General features: G+C 41.6%; 1 protein-coding gene across 2 annotated transcripts in view; it reads left to right on the top strand.

Moving 5' to 3' along the window:
- Positions 1-934, top strand: part of LOC136708167 (cytosolic phospholipase A2 zeta-like) — a 31,363-nt gene extending 30,429 nt beyond the window's left edge. Inside the window, exons 20-21 of one of the 2 annotated variants that reach the window (XM_066682509.1) lie at positions 137-323; positions 484-934. In XM_066682509.1, the coding sequence (XP_066538606.1) occupies positions 137-323; positions 484-722 (426 nt within the window). In that variant the 3' untranslated portion in view covers positions 723-934. The remainder of the gene's footprint in view (positions 1-136; positions 324-483) is intronic. The other variant, XM_066682517.1, reaches the window with a different exon arrangement.
- Positions 935-16,718: the final 15,784 nt, after the last annotated feature.

The raw sequence follows: 16,718 nt of genomic DNA, 5'->3' as shown, positions 1-16,718 counted from the left end.
AAATAAGACATTGCTTATCACTTTACACTAAAATATTTCTAGAGACTATCTTAGAAGAGCAATATTTTAGTTATTTTGTATTTTGAGCTGCTATTTTTGTACTTCTAGACAAGATATTTTACTCTCCCTCTGACAGGTTCTGAAGCAGACTCAGAAGTATTGCGCTGACCATCAGTTGCCATTTCCCAGGATCGACTTCAATAAGGTGGCATCCGAGCCTAACAAGGAAGTTTACATTTTTGAGGACAATGACAATCCCAAAGCTCCAATCATCCTTCATTTCCCACTGACTAACATCTCCTTCAGGCAATACAAGGCGCCTGGTAAAACATCCACTCAACATACACCACCCAGTTCGCTTATTTTTCAAAACAAAAGTTTATCTTCAAAAATATTAATTTTACAGGAGAAGCAAAAATACCCTTAATTTTCAATGTAAACAACAGTAAAAATAAAATGTGTGCGTGTCTCTGTACTCTGCAGGTGTGAAGAGACAAGGTGAGAAGGAGCTGAAAGAAGGAGACGTGGACGTTAGCACCAGCTCATCTCCGTATGTCAGCAAACACCTGACATACCCGCCACAAGACTTCCAGAGACTGGCTGATTTATCTTCTTACAATATCCTCAACAACAGAGAAGTCATCATCCAGGCCCTACAGAGAGCACTGCAGAGGGGCGACTACAGGGGAAAATCGGTGTCTAGATACACAATGACAGGGTAACATCCCTGCAACATAACTCCACAAACCCTCCTGGATGAATAAGTTGAGACATGTTGAATTTGCCCTTTTACCTCAAGTCTGAAATCATTACCTTGTGGGAATATATTTGCATGCAACATTTGCACATCCTGGTCACGTGGTTTCTGTTGCTTTTCTAATTAAAAAAAAATTGTTGCTATTTTGTTTATATAAATAATAATAAAAATAATAAAATAAATGCAAAATGTGGCCTGTTGTACTGTAACACCACAATATATATTTCATGTTATGCTTTTCAATAAAAAAAAAACAAAAAAAAAAAAAAAAAAAAACCCATTTGATCCAGTATCAACATTTTTCCATTTTTTTTTTTACTTACAGTCAGCTGTGACAGAATGGACAATATATGACCACTAGATAAATATTTCTGTTCCCCTCTTATTCCTCATAGCCCTTTCTGTCCCTGTGTTATCTCCCAGTAGCCCACACATACATTATTCATTTTCAATTTTACATCCATATTGCTAGCTTGGTAAACAATCTCACCCTTTCAGTTAAAATATACTACTGGGACTTACTGCACCTTCCTGTTCAAAAAAAGGCCCAAACTGAGTTTTAGGTGTCCTTTAATAGTGCCTGAACAAGTTCAGACCTGCCTGTTGGAGCCAGGTTGGGTTGGTCCATTTGAGTGGGGGGGTTGTATGATTGGAAATATTTTTCTTTTATTTTCATTTTAGATTACCCTTGTTCATGATGTGTGTTTGTCGTTTGATTAGTATCAAGTAGTCACTTTTTGAACAAGGGTTTTGCAGAGTACAATTGCATGTTTTTTTTGTATTATCCTTTGATTGTAACCGTCTCCCCCTGGAGAAGAGGAGGAGTGGTACATACTGAATTAGTTAAGCCACTAGGAGTCTATATAAGGACTCATTTTGAGGACATAACTAACTACTAAATAACTATTATTTATAGTTATTTATTTTCTTAACCCATAACCTTGTTGGGACACTACCCTCACCAGTGAGCAAGGTGTGCCATCGGCATTCTTACAAGCCACATGAAATGTTTAAACTAACAATATTTAAATATAGTTTCAGTTTACTTAATCTAAAATGACTAATTCTTAAAGAACATAAAACTTTCATATTGCAGTGCTGCAATAATTAACCATTATAAGCATGACTTATATCCAGTCCCCCAAACCCTGAAGCACTTGGAGAAAAAAGAAAAAGGGAAAAAGCACTTCTCTCAAGATTGTGCATTTGGCTTCTACAGTGTGTAAGGCACTCACTCCCTTAAGGGCAAGGCCACCCTGGTTCTCTTGGCTGGAGGTCCCCTTTACCAGAGATTACCCTCTCAAGAAATCAGAGTTTCAGAATTTCTACTGGGTTGGGGTGGTTGGATCTTTTGGTAGCACAAACAGACCAGTGGTCTCCTGTGACAGATCACAGTTGTTTTTATGCTCTGCATACACTATCCTGCTAATTGTCTGAGCCTAAAGTCACCATTTTCAATGCCACAAGTCCACTAGGTGTAAAATACCCCATCATTGGACTGTTGAGCAGTGGAACTGTGTTCTACCCTATATATGTCGGATTAATTGGAGCATTGTTTATGGCCCAGAACTAATCATTTTGTGTCATCACAAATCTTTCATCTAAGGATGAAATTGGTTTTCTCTGATGGGCTGCAAGGGCCATAGCCATGATCGGGTGAAAAGCTCAGTGTTCCGGTAAACGATCTGAGCAGTACTGCTGCGGAGTTGCATTGAAAGACGTATGAGGTTTATCAGGTGTCTTATAAGGACAACCCCTTGATACTTCCGCTGGAGTGTACTAAGCAGGGGTAACTGGGAGGGGGCCCCAGTGTTGACTCAGGACGTGCACGAGAAGTTATCCTGCTCAGCTGTCCTGACAATGCCCGGGGGTTCCCCTGGAGGAACTGGTAAAAGTTGCAGAGGACAGAAATATCTGGGATTTTTTGCTCACCCTGTTACCACCGCAGCCCTGAAATGGATTTAGTGGAAAAGACGAGGATAATGAATTCACCAAACAGCAATCCATCAGGAGTCAAACAATATCTCAACACTCAAGTAATCCCTGACAAAACAAACACCAGCAATCATCTAATGCCTGAGCAATCAACCAATCAACTGTGAAGCATCAGCAACCATCCGATCATCGCCATCATTTTCTCCACTTAGTTCCTTTCAAGCTTGCAGCAGCAACAGAGCAGGTAAAGAATCCTAGAACAATCCTAATTATCTCTGATATACTGAGGGATTCTTTTGAGGTCTTCCCAGGCCAGCCAGGACAGGAAATCCCTCCCGGCCAATCACCTCCCGGCACGTTGCGCCTGGTACACCCACTGTGGGAACCATTCGACCCACCTCAACAAGCTCCCATCGATCGGAATGAGCAGTGTTCTATTTAGAATTCTGATTTGGAGGTGCTGATACTGACCTCTTACAACAGCAACCATGCCTTCCTAGCCAACCCACACGCAGACGAAAGCCACCCTATCCCAGACTACGCTTCACCAACTTGTAAAAAGAATATCAGGAACAGAAGCGAAAACGCACAACCCTGAAGAATCCCATGCCTATGCTTAACAATAATTTCAAGTCTGAATGTCATTCAAGTTTTTTTCAAAACATGTTTCTTGCCCTCCTACAGAAGCATCCTCACTTCTTACTTATGTGTGCATATGGATGATATTATTTATTTATTTTTTAAACAGACAATAAAACTGTTAATAGAATATAATAGAGCTTTAAAATTTGCTATCGTAAACAAAGTACCCAGTAAATGTGAGGCTGGTCCTTCTGCAGGAAGTGTGGGTATATCAGACCAACTGCACACCAATCATATTCAGTGCAATATTTAGGTTTATTTCCATATCAGATGTAGCAGCTCTTTTTTTTTCAGTAACTACTGAAGATCGACTCAGGACACAATTAATATAATCCCCCTAGTGGGTCCCAGGTCCACCTCCTCCCAGTTGTCTGTACCTGGCTACCACCACAGCAGGGGGTGTACACAGGTCAATATTTAATTTATACTTTTTATACATTTCGATAAAAATATTTTTAAAGTGTCAAATCAAAACACATTTACATGAACTACAGGAATTTTAACACCAAAGAGAAGGGCATGACTAAAAAACAAGCCATAAATTAATATTTATGAATGAATTAAATTCCAAAAATGTCACATTAAAATATTTGCAACCCATGCCCTCTATATAAAAGGATCCTTACATTGCAAAGTGGAACCTGTTAACACATCAGGCTATTACTGTATGAATATGTGCATTAAATATTTCTGTATGTGTGCAAACAGTCATACAGTGAACTCAGACATTGTTGTAACCTGAGAGCAGGATTTTATGGTAAAACATAATTTAAGTTGAGGATTGTTCTTTTGGAATGGTCATTGGTTCTCCAACTGGGCAGGATTGATTTTAGCACAACTTAAAACGTTAAAAATAAATTCTGATTTTAGAAATACCGCCCTGATGATCTTGTCTTTATTCTGAGGGAATTTTAAAGGCTGACGGTAAGGTAAATTATTTAGAAAGCTACAAACCCTGTCCCATATACATGTCACTTACTATCATAGACTATGCCCAGGAAAGCGCCAGAGAGGGGGGCGAACTCAGAACGTTTGGGCTGGAGTTCAAGGTGGCTTGGAGGCATGCGCGTAAAGCCGTGCCCCACCCCACCCAGGGCTTAAGTGGTCAGAATCAAAAAGGGGGGAGACGGAGTGGTGGTGGGTGCGATGTTGTTCGACATGGGGATAGAGTAAGAGTGAAGGAGTATAAATGAAGCTGTGGAGTGATAATTGGGGCGTGGTCTAGCTCCCAAAACTACGTCACGTGGTGACTTCACTTTACTCGCATACACCATGCCCAGGAAAGCATTAGAGAGGGGTGCGAATTCAGAAGGTTTGGGCTGGAGTTCGAGGTGGCTTGGAGGTGTGCGCGTACACCCATGCCCCAAAAATTAGACGGTTGCCAATCGTTTGTGGGCTGCAAGCAGATCGTGGGCATGGGTACGGATGTATCTGTGGTAGGCTTGCGAGGACCAGCGGCCAAGGACTTGGACGGTGTGGTCGGGAATTCATTGATGGGAGGCTGAGGAAGCCCCACTGATCCTAAAGGAGTGAGCAGAGAAGTAAGCGGGATTGAAACCACTGAGAGAAAGGATGTGACGAAGATGGAGATGGAGATGGAACCAATGGCGAGTGGCAACATATGCAAGTTCGATTGTGAAAAGTGGTTTGTGTTGAAATGAGGCTTGCATGTGACGGGTCTGAAGATAGTGAAGGAGTGGTTCAAATGGACTGAATAGGGAAGACACTTTGAAGAGATATACTGGAGTGGTTCTGCCAAGCTGGTCGTTTTTGCTGTGTTTTATAGTGAAGATGGATGATGACCAGATAGAGAAGTGTTTGCTGGCAAAAGTGAACGAGGTTGTGGTTTGGAAGTCAAAGCATGGAAACGGTATGTTATGAAGTTGGTGGAAATGTCTGAAGGTTAGCCAGCCAGTCCAGTATGTAGAGAGGGTGTTGGGTGCTAAGGCCTGGAGGATGAGGTCTTGCGAGATGGTTGAACGATGGCGGAGCCGGGATGAAGTGGGAAGATGACTTCTGAAAATGGAGGTGTCTGCGTGGGATGAAGGTCCGATTGAGGTGCCTAAGCTCTGAATCTCTGAAATTGAAAACAAGAGAATGAGTCAGCTAATGGATTGGAATGGCCAGGAATGTGAGTAGCCCTTAAAATGAATTGGTGCATGACTGAATGCCAAACGAGACGGCAGAGAAAGAACATGAGTGGCAGTGTCTTTGAACGCCCTTTGTTAATTATGTTTACGACTGATGCGTTATCTGAATGAATGATAATGGCGTGACGGGCCCATTCGTGCCCCCAAAGAATGGCAGCAGCCACGATGGGGTACAACTCAGGCAACACAATTAAGTCGCGGGCGTCAATTGAGAAGGAGGAGAGTTCTGAGGGCCACTGAGATGTGAACCAGTGACCATCGTAGTAGCCGCCAAAACCTATAGAAAGAGTGGCATCCATAAATTTGGAGGGGTCTTCTGCCACGGATTCCAGTGGCAGAGGAGGAGGAGCCAGAATTTCAGCTTGGATACAAGTAGAGTCTAGGTTAATGACCTGGAACAGAGGGGAAACAGAAGAGGCGAGATTAAGGAGGTGAAAGCACAACCTTGGGGGATAATTCGCATGGCAAGTTGAGGTGACCCATCAGAGAGAGGAGCTGATGCTTATTGCAACTAGCTTGAGTAAGAAAGTCAGAGAGGAACTGGATAATGCGGTCTTGTTTTTCGTGTGGGAGGGATGCTTGGAATAGGATGGAATCCAGGACAATGCCAAGGAACTCGAGTGAAGTAGTGGGACAGAGGGTTTTCTCTGCTGAGAGGGGAACAACTAGGCGGCGGAAGGCAAAGTCGAGTTGGGTAATGCCATGTGCTGTCGGGGAGGAAGGGATGTCAAGCAACAGGAAGTCGTCGAGGTGGATGACGTAGGGCAGGTGATAGACGTTCAGTAATATCCAAGATAGGGCCTTGACAAAGGAGTTAAATCTTGGGGCTGCTCTTACAACCGAAGGTTGCGCACGCCAAAAAGGTGCCCGAAATTGGGATGAAGTGGGAGGATTTTAAAGGAGGAGACAATGTATGCCTTGGCCAACCAGGCACCATGTACGATGATCTTGATAAGTGAAATAGCATCCTCAACTCGAGTATAGGAGAGGGAAAAATCCGTGCTGGGGATGAGACTATTGATGGATGGCAAGCAGGAGCCATGGGGAGCTGAGAGGTCTATGATGGATGAGGCGTTTTTTGCCTGAATACATTCAGGTGGCAATGCCAATAGTGTTGGTGCGGAAGGAAGGGAAGGGAGGCGTGGAGAAGGGGCAAATTATGAAACCATCTGAGACCTCCTTGTCTAGAAGTGATGAAACGACATCAGGTTCGGCTTCGGCTGATAGCAGATTGCGAGCGGAGAAGGAGGAGTTGGGGAGGACTACCAGGGCTGGGAGAAAAGCTGACGAGAAGGCCATCGAGAAGGAAACGGGCGAAAGTGGAGTCGGGATGACAGGAGAGGTATGGCAAATTCCAACACGTTGATGGGAGTGGACTAAAGCAGTCAGCTGCTGCCAAATCTAGGTGATCTAAGGGCACAGCTGTGTCAGGCGTGAGCCTGCCACAGTATGTGCAGATGTGCAGGAGGGCGGCCGGCAAGGGTGGCCTCTGTGGCGAGGAGGCAGAACTGGCATGGCGTGATCGAGTGCGGTGGGCTGGGCTGCAATGTGCCTGGGGCCGGTGGAGGAAGCCTGGAGCAGCGAAAAGAGAGTTTTCTTGTTGGCTGAGTGGGAAAATTAGATGCTGCGATCCTGTAAGGCCTTCTGGAGGCCGGCCACTGTCCAATCCGCGGCAGTGTGAGCAGTTGGAGGAGAAACGTGGGGCCTGCCGTGAGCAACGGAATTGGCAGGAGGAGTAGTCCAGCGACTGGAGCTAAGGGAGTGGCGAGAAGGAGGAGGAGAGACTGGGGAGGAGTGGCGGAAATGCCTAGAGCCGGAGAGCGGAGCTCAGAGACAGCTGGATCGGGAACCTGAGGTGGTCGAAGCAGGAGTGGCTGGAAACTCAACCACTGAGCGAAGCATAGGGGTAGGTTGCGAACCAGTAGATGAGGGACTGGGGGTTGCGGAAAATAATTAGTCATCGGAAGCGACGAGAGTGATGTCCATGGTGGCAGAAAAACAGGTGGGTGAGAGACAAAACGCAATGCGATGTTGTTTGACGCGGGGATGGAGTGAGAGTGAAGGGGTATAAATGAAACTGTGGAGAGGTAATTGGGGCGTGGTCTAGCTCCCAAAACTATGTTGTAAATCACGTTGAAATCACGTGGTGACTTCACTTATTGTCACATAGTTTTTGTTATGTAGCAATAAATAACAAAGGCGGCACGGTGGCACAGCAGGTAGTGTCACAGTCACACAGCTCCAGGGCCCTGGAGGTTGTGGGTTCGATTCCCGCTCCGGGTGACTGTCTGTGAGGAGTTGGTGTGTTCTCCCCGTGTCCGCATGGGTTTCCTCCGGGTGCTCCGGTTTCCTCCCACAGTCCAAAAACACACGTTGGTAGGTGGATTGGCGACTCAAAAGTGTCCATAGGTGTGAATGTGTGTGTCTGTGTTGCCCTGTGAAGGACTGTCCTCACAGACAGTCACCCACAGTGGGAATCAAACCCACAACCTCCAGGTCCCTGGAGCTGTGTGACTGCAACACTACCTACTGCACCACCGTGCCACACATATATAAGAAACCCTGCAAAAACTTACAATATGCAAATTTATAATCTACAATTAGTTCATTTCACCATCAGGAGGAGACAAACTGCAAATTATTAGTGGATATGTATATATTTCTAAATAGAAATTCATTTACAATTATGAAAACTGCAGTCCACATCGTTTTCAAACAGTTAAAAAAAACCTTAACGTAGGATTGATATCTACCTTATATTGTAATAACATAAAAAAAAAAAGAATTTACCACCAATACATGGCTTTAGACAATTAAACTACTGTTTTTAAAAGTGTTTCCAGTTCCAAAGTTGTGCAGCTACCAAACCTGTAGTTTTCTGAAAAAATAAACAAATAAATAAAGAGATTAAATTCTTGAAGAAGGACTTTCAGCAACACTTTCACACAGGTGACATACTACCTACGGTTCTTAGTCCAACAAAGATGCTTTGCACTGCCTAAATATTTATTTTGGTCTCTATGGATATGTCATGTTTGGAGCATACAACAGTCCAAAATGCATTGTGCAGGCTGTGGTGAATTAAAAAAGACTGTCCATTACCACCGCTCCCTTAATGGCAATGGCCACGTTCAAATGCATTTGTTAGGTGGACTGGTGACTCCAGTGTAAATGTGTGTTGCCCTGCGAGGTACCGGCGCAACTCCAGGGTGTGTTTCCCACCTTGTGTGCATTGATTCCATGTATGCTCTGGACAAGCGACTCTGGATTGTCGGTTACAGACAATGAATTAATGTATCTCTGGAAAAAAGAAGAATAGGTTCCTTATTGTGATGGTCCTACACTTTTGAACACTGTAAATCTTTACCTTAAAATACCACTTGTTTGAAAATTTCTACACAAAATAAAATCTGCAAAAAAAATTCTTAAAATCAAGAGGAGAAAGTATATGTTGGGAAGTCAAAACAGAAAACAACTCAAATCTATTTTTAAAAAGATACTTGGTTACTTTATTACTCTTTGCAGTCTAGTGACATTATATCTCTACCCTATGTATATATACCATCCTGAGAGTTTACAGTGGCCCACATTAAGGGACAGCACACATGAACAGGCCCATATTCCATATTTTCTACTATTTTATTTTTTCCTGAGGTCCACTTATAAACTTATGTGATATATGTAAAATATATGTACTGTAATAAATCATAAAATGGCTAGGATAAAGTGTAAAAGTGAGGTTTGCTAGTATAACATGCCTGTAAAGGCCGAAACAGGGAGATGAAGCCAAATATGATGGCTAAGATCATTGAGCAGACAGGAAGTGAATTAGTAGCTGCCAAGAAAGTTGTCAAATAATACAAAAGGGGCAGCATTAATGAACTAAGATGTGGCAAAATAAGAAGCCCCAAAAAGTGGAGCTGATGGTCAGCACCGCAGGAACAGTGAGACAGAGAGAAGGCAGCTTATTGCATGAGAGCGAACCCTGAAAGGGACAGAATCTAAATGGTGCTCAGGAGCTTGAGCGTGGTAGGCTGAAAGTTGACTCAAGGATGTCCAGATGGCGAAAATCAGGTGCAAGAGGAAACGAAATTGAGGAAGACATTCAGGAAAAGGTGGTGTTGAGTGCCTGGAGTACCGGGCAGGGGGTTGGGACTCAAGGCATTGCCTGCAAAGGGGAGGGGTCAGGTTGTAGGACCCCAGCAGCCAGAGGAGAGAGTGTAGACTATACCATAGGAGGCAGGATGCGGTGTGGTCACTAGGGGAGAGATACAGAGAGATACAAAGGTCCTCAGCAGTGCTAGCTGGAAAGTTAGACGCTGGGAGCAGCACGGCTGCCAAGAGGAGAAGATGGGAAGAAGATCCACAACAGTACCTGAAGACAGAGTGAGGGTTGTAAAAGTAGAGGCTTCATCCCAGACGTTGGGATGAAAGTCTGTGGTAGCAGAGAGAACGAGCCGCAAAGCTAGGCCTGGGAGCAGCGTAGCTGCAAAGCGGAGAGGCCAGAATAATAAGAAAGTGTGAGCTGTAGTGGTGTAATGGATCATGAATAATCTTTGATAATTCACAGTTCTGGATGCACGTGAACTGTGGATCAACTGCCAAAGTTTACCTATAACTGTATGGAATAGAGCTTTATTGCCAGGGATAATTTTTCTTGACACAGAGCCTCGATGAAAACATACAAACTTAGCTGTGAATGTTTAAAGTGAACAGAGCATGTGGATAAAACCAGTATGGATTATAAACTTTGTGCCACGAGCGATGATGCTATGGAGCATGGCATTCACTCTGGTGTCAGTGGAAAGCAGAGTTCTATCTGTGTGAGGCAAGGGGTCTCAGAGACATAGTGAGTTAAAAAGAAAGAAATCTAGCAATAAATTCACCTCAGAGCACTGAACTAAACTATTTTAATGTGTAATGTAATAAAAGAAAATGAAACGGAGCAGTCTCTCCTCTGAGCTGCTACTTCACAAATAGACCACTTCAAAATAAAAGTCACTAATACAAACGAAGCAGTAATACAAAATACTGCAGTGTCAACTGGGACTCAGGAAAGCCGCTGTATTTGCACAGCTCCATCACATTCATTGTTCTGGTTTGTTTGAGACTGTTTTTGGGGTGGTTTGATGCATGTTCACTGTAATGCTGGGGAATACACGTGCACTTAGTTTAATAAAACATCTGTTGGCTCCACTTGACACTACATGCTTTTGTATATGTGATGTGTGTGTGTGATGGTGTTTGAGGTTCGCCAGTTCTCAGTGAGGGGTTAGGCCCATTCTGAACTCTTCTTTCACACTCTGTACAACATTTTAAATGTTTTACACTAGTCTCCTTTCTTCTATTTTGGTGTTTTAGCAGAAAAACAATCTGATACATGACTCAGAACCTGTAATCTGATCTGAACTAGGAGTTTTGCTATCCATTACACCACTAGTGAGCTTTAAGTAAGAGGCTGGAAGGAATGCAGCTGCAAATGGAGGGTTTGGGATGATGAGGGGAGGGGTGGATTGATGAGAAGTGAGTAAATCAAAAATGAGGAAGCTGTGTAGCGAGGAGAGTGGAAAGATGATAGAGGAAGGGGTTGGGATGAAGAGTAGACACAGAACAGGAGGGGCTGCATCTAAATGGGTGTAATGCTGTCTATCAATTTTTGTATTGCTGTATTTTGTGGGAACAAATTGCTGCGTCAGAATGAATGCTTTAAAGTGCTGCCTGCTTTCTTTTCCAAAATGATCAACATGCAATCATCTTAGCGAGCACTGAGTGAACTAGGGTCTGGGTAATGTGCAGAAATATTACAGATTCCAAGTCAGTTTTAAAGTAAAAATAGTAATTTCAAATTCAAATAGGAAGATGAGAAACGCTCCAGCAGGGGCCTTCAGTTGGGAAAGAGGAGGTTGTGACATCATCACATCACTGTGTGGGGGCTCTGTACACTGGTAATGGAGGTGAGAGACGAGGAGATGGTTCCTCTTGCTAACTATATAAGTGAAGGGGACACCGCAGTTCCAGAACACTTTACTGGAGCACCGCGGGCTGTTCAGCCAGAGAAGTAGGAAATGGGAAGCTCGAGGCCACACAATGGTGGCGGGGTTATACGCCCTTCGTAGTGTCTGTAGGAGAAGTGTCTGTACAGGAGCTAGTGTGGAGCCCAATCATATATCCCCGTCCTAATTCCCCTTCCAAAGGACCCCTGGGCAGCTGACGTTTTGCCTGATTAATAACATGACTTAGTACTCTAAGTCCTCCATAGTCCTCTGAATGCTTTCTGTGTATTAAATACTTTACTTTCTATGCAATAACCTGGTTAAAATAAGCACATAGAGTGTTTGCTCAAAGCCTAAGACTTTTACATATGGGGAGTAAATCAAAATGGAGTTGGAGGATACACAATTAGACGCTAATATTTTTAAGTGCACAATTATAAGGAGGAGGAACATGATCATAATAATGATAAACCCAGTTTAAGTTTGTATATTTATGCTTATTATTTAATTATTTATTTAAGTCGTTTATTACAAGTTAGATGGGTCTGTACTTTCTTACTTAAAAACGTTCACTTTGCTGTGGTTGCCAACCAGTCGATCGCGATTGACAGGTTGATCTCCAAGGCCATGCAATTCAATCTCGATAAATCGTGGCTGGTCATATAAAACTGCAGTCACACAGGGCTGACACACAAATATATGTCCCTGACCTATAGTACTGCTGCTCTGTCTCTGACTTCTGTTCATACTAGCACAGGGGTCGGCAACCCGCGGCTCTTTGATCCCTCTGATGCGGCTCAGCTTTTGAAAATAATTACTGAGTATTTAATTTAAATGTATTTATTTTAGTTTGTTAATGTTCAAAATGTAATTCTATGAAGATTATGGAGATCTTGTAACATCTAAAATATTTTAATATTTAAAACATTTTGTCGCTCTTAATACACGTCACAATTTCCAACGTGCGACACCCGCCAGTGTGCGGTTTCTAGAACTGTTTGACAGCTGACTGCACGGCGCCAGTAAAAGGATGATGGCACGCAGAGAGAGGACAGCACTGTTGTTTGCTGCCAGTGGATAATTTAAGTTCGTAATTAAGTACATTTTTTTTTCCATAACTACAAGGACTCAAATAGATATTGAATATTTTACTTAACCGCCAACCCAACGTCTTTTTTTGGAGTTAAAAATGTTTTGTTGCATGCAGAAATGTTAATTCATTTTTCTGCAGTCGTTCATTAATTTCAAAAATGTAACACAGAATAGTTTATTTATACATAGCAAAAGGCAAAAAACCCTGTTATATGCAGTGTTATTTCATGTAAAAATTCAAAAGGGTTTTGTGGCTCCCAGTGTTTTCTTTACTGTGTGAAACGGGTCCAAATGGCTCTTTGGGTGGTAAAGGTTGCCGACCCCTGTACTAGCAGGTGACAAAGCGACAGGCGTCTGGTCTTTACCTATGAAAGAACGCGATTTAGCGACAAGCGGCAGAGCGTCAAATCAAGTTCAGAGTTTCTCAACTTTATGCAAATGAGTTATGACACGGTAAAGCCGAATTCTAAATGATTGGCTGGAAGAAATTCTTTGAACCAATCGTAGACACAGGGTCAGAAGTTTGGCCAGCTTCTGCTCTCTGAACCACCCAACCCCCGAGGCAACAGGAGTGTCCTCGACACACCCACAAAAGACTGGGGCGACGTAAGCGATTTGTCGCCTGCTAGTGTGAACGCACGGTGAGCCGACACGGCGGAAGCACTGACAGTTTAAATGCGGGAGATTTTACACAAAATATTTTATGTTTACAGCACACAGAGAGAGTCACACTATACTCCGGTGTTCTGTCAAGTTGTGCTACCCTGTGGAAATGTGCCACCTGGTTCCAAAGCTGTCTTCAAAGCCTAGCAGTATCTCTGTTAACAATGAAAGCAGCTAAACAAGTTTAAAGTAAACACAGATGGTGAAGGGGAATCGACTTCCAAAGATTAGATTTTTCCAACATCTGGAATTGAAACTGTGTCAACTCTGTCTTGGTTTGTGATTGTCATGAGAAGTTGCAGTTGCTGTAGCATCTAGTTGTGTGAACACATATATGTATAAATACACAGCTCGAGGCTTCTGGTAGTAATGTGTTTTATTTTCTGGCTCTATGTGTTTGGCAGGTTGGCCAGCCCTGTTACAGAACATCAATACACTCATTTTTAAATGGTCATCTTCAAATTATTTATTAATAAATACCTTTCCAAGCCAAATTTTACATCAGAATCAGCTTCTTGTCAGAGATGCACATGAGGGCAAATGGTCTTTATGTAAACAAGCAGCTTGAGGGGCTCTTCTATGCTAAAGGGCAACACTTTATATCCCTGAGACCCACCACCTCTCAACCTCGCCAAGCCAAACAGTGTCTTACAGAAGTGTGAAGGGCTTTCACATAAATATTTAGACGCAGGACAGTAAGCAGACAGCAGTGAGAGGGATGGGATGCAGCCAGAGGGATGAGCATGGGCTTATAAGGCTGTACAATGCTGAAGAGAGACCACGGCCCATTAGTTTTCAGCACCCTTCATCCAATGAAATCTTTTGTTGATCTTTTAAGTGAAAGTAAGTAATAAGTGATAAACACACCCTCTACATTTTCAGACATTCTTTTTGTATATGCTTTTTTTTTACATAAGTATACACTGAATGATGGCTGGAGTAGGAAAATACTTTGTACCTACATTCATTGTCTATTTCATCAGCACCACTGACCATACATATCATTCTCAGCGCTGCAGTGATACTGGTGGTGCTGGTATGGTTAGTGTTTGTTGTGCTTGAGTGGGTTGAATGGATCAGTCACAGCTGTACTACCTATAATACAGGTATTTCTGAGCTGTTTTCGATTATGACACAGCCCAAGTTCTGTTCAACAGTGAATGGACTTTGTCGTTTGATCCACAAATGTAATTTCTTCATAGCTTAAAAATGTAAATTTTTCCACAGCATTGTTAAAGATGTCACTCTAGTGTTTGAAAAAGGAACTGAGAATAATAAAAGCACATGTATTTATTCAGAATGGTTTGACTGGCTTATGCCAATTAAATGTATAGTCTCTTGTTTGTCATGGTGAAAAGTGTACATTTATTTTACATACTTGTAAAACAGCTGTTCATGAAGCAAGTCATAGATAAAATTTTGTGTCTGCTGCTGTGCATTTTATGAATTCTTGTAAGTTGTTTTCTTGACTTATTTCCCATAATCTTTAAATTGTACTCATGTCTTCTTGTGAGACATTGAATCCTTCACATTCAACTGGTTCTTCACCCTACACCAGATTTTATTTTATTTTTTTAACTACTCTCATTTAAATTAATATTATTATTTTGTTTACTGCTTATCTCAATTTTGTAAAGGAGCATCAGTTTGTCTCAAGAAAACAATACAAGAAACCTGATAAATGCAGTAAGAATAATAATTAATAAAAAATGCCATTGCAAGAATAAGCCGCAGAATCATATGAGGGAAATTATAAATTATGATTTAAACTAGCTTGTATTATCACATAGTTATTTTATATAGAGAGTTTCAGAATGTGTATTATATAGAGAGAGTTTATAACTATAACAGAATATATAACAGTAAATATTGGTGATACCTAATGACAAACATTTTTTGGTGATAACTGGGTTCTAAACTCTCTAACCTGAAGTTAAGGACATTTTTCTGTGCAGTTCCTATAGACAATATGGTTGTTTGAATGATATGCGCAGTCTCTCTCCTTGTATTCACTACACAAGAAGCTGATCAGGAAGTGACACGACTGTTAAGTTTATATACACTGCCAATAAATCGACTCATCGATGCTATATCAACACAGTTTACAACACAGTTTATGGGACATTCATATAATCCATATAATTAATGGTTTAATGTACTACAACAATGAACTGCAACAAACTTGTTCACTTTAGCATTTTATTACTAAATATAATATGTAAGTGCATTATTTGTGTTATATTCTGTGTACTAAATAAAACCAACATTGATCAGGGTAAATTGGCTGTGGTCTGTTTAGTGTTTAATTAACAACTAAGGGTTATATTTTATTTTATTAATTATTTGACTTTAAAATGGTAGGGAATTTGACTGTAGAGATATAAATAGTCATAGACCACGTGTCAGCAGTAGAGAGTATTTATGAGCAGTATAGTGCTGAAAATTTGGTGTTCCCACATCATTGTTATAGTATATTAAGCCATTTCAGCAGGTTTCAGGTTACTCACTGTTACTTTTAACACTTCAGAGTCTCAGCATTGTTTCACTCGACTCAACACTGGTTTCCAAATGCATCCATTTCAAAGAAACTAAAATGTAAAGCCTTCAGCAACAGAGATATTATGTGAGAACCAGATTTCATACATTTTACACAAAATACTATTAAGCATCAGATTCACAAATAGAGTAAGTTCAAATCAATCCAACATCAGTCAGTTCAGCTCCAAGTGTCAGCTCATGCAGAACACAGTTCCTCTATAAGCCATAAAACACCACTCAACTCAGCTGAGCTCTAATGTATGTAAGAGCTCTACAATGCCTTTGTGGTTTATGGGCTTTTTGGTGCACACACACACACATGCATGCATTGTTAAGGCTATTCAAAGATGTACATTCATTTCATGGACATTTACCCAAACCTAATCAAGAAATACCACTATTATCCAAACCTAATCTAGACCTTGCCCTCAAAGGTGTTACTTAGGTAACATAATTGTACCATAATCTATATTAGTTGTGTTGGTATCATATGCTCCATTTCACCTCCAGGACTTACATGTTTTATTTTGTTTTACACAGTCTTTAAATGAACGCTTTTGAATATTTACTTCTCCCTCTGGGCAAGAGATTGTAAAGTACCTTTAGCAAAAACAACTGGATTTTAAAACCAATGTTGTGCCTTTTAAAAGGGTACATTTATACAATTGGTCCTTTTAGTGACAATAATGTACCTGTTCAGTACCTTTTATTTCCCCTGAGAATGTAGTGGTTTATCTTATTGGAACATGATTTACATCTTAATAAGGAAGACTTGTGCCCAAAACATGAGTTATATAAACAGGTTTCAGCACATTCAACCGGGTATATACCTAATTCACACGCACAATCACTAACACACTGTTTTATGTATGTTTCTGGGGTTATTATTTAGTTGTCTGTTCAGTTTGTGTAAACACTAACACTTACTTTTACAATGACTTCTATAAC

The sequence above is a fragment of the Hoplias malabaricus genome, chromosome 1, assembly GCF_029633855.1.
Source record: "Hoplias malabaricus isolate fHopMal1 chromosome 1, fHopMal1.hap1, whole genome shotgun sequence".
Lineage (NCBI taxonomy): Eukaryota > Metazoa > Chordata > Actinopteri > Characiformes > Erythrinidae > Hoplias > Hoplias malabaricus.
The sequence above is the reverse complement of the archived record's forward strand: the minus strand, read 5'-3'. Positions and strand labels throughout refer to the sequence as shown.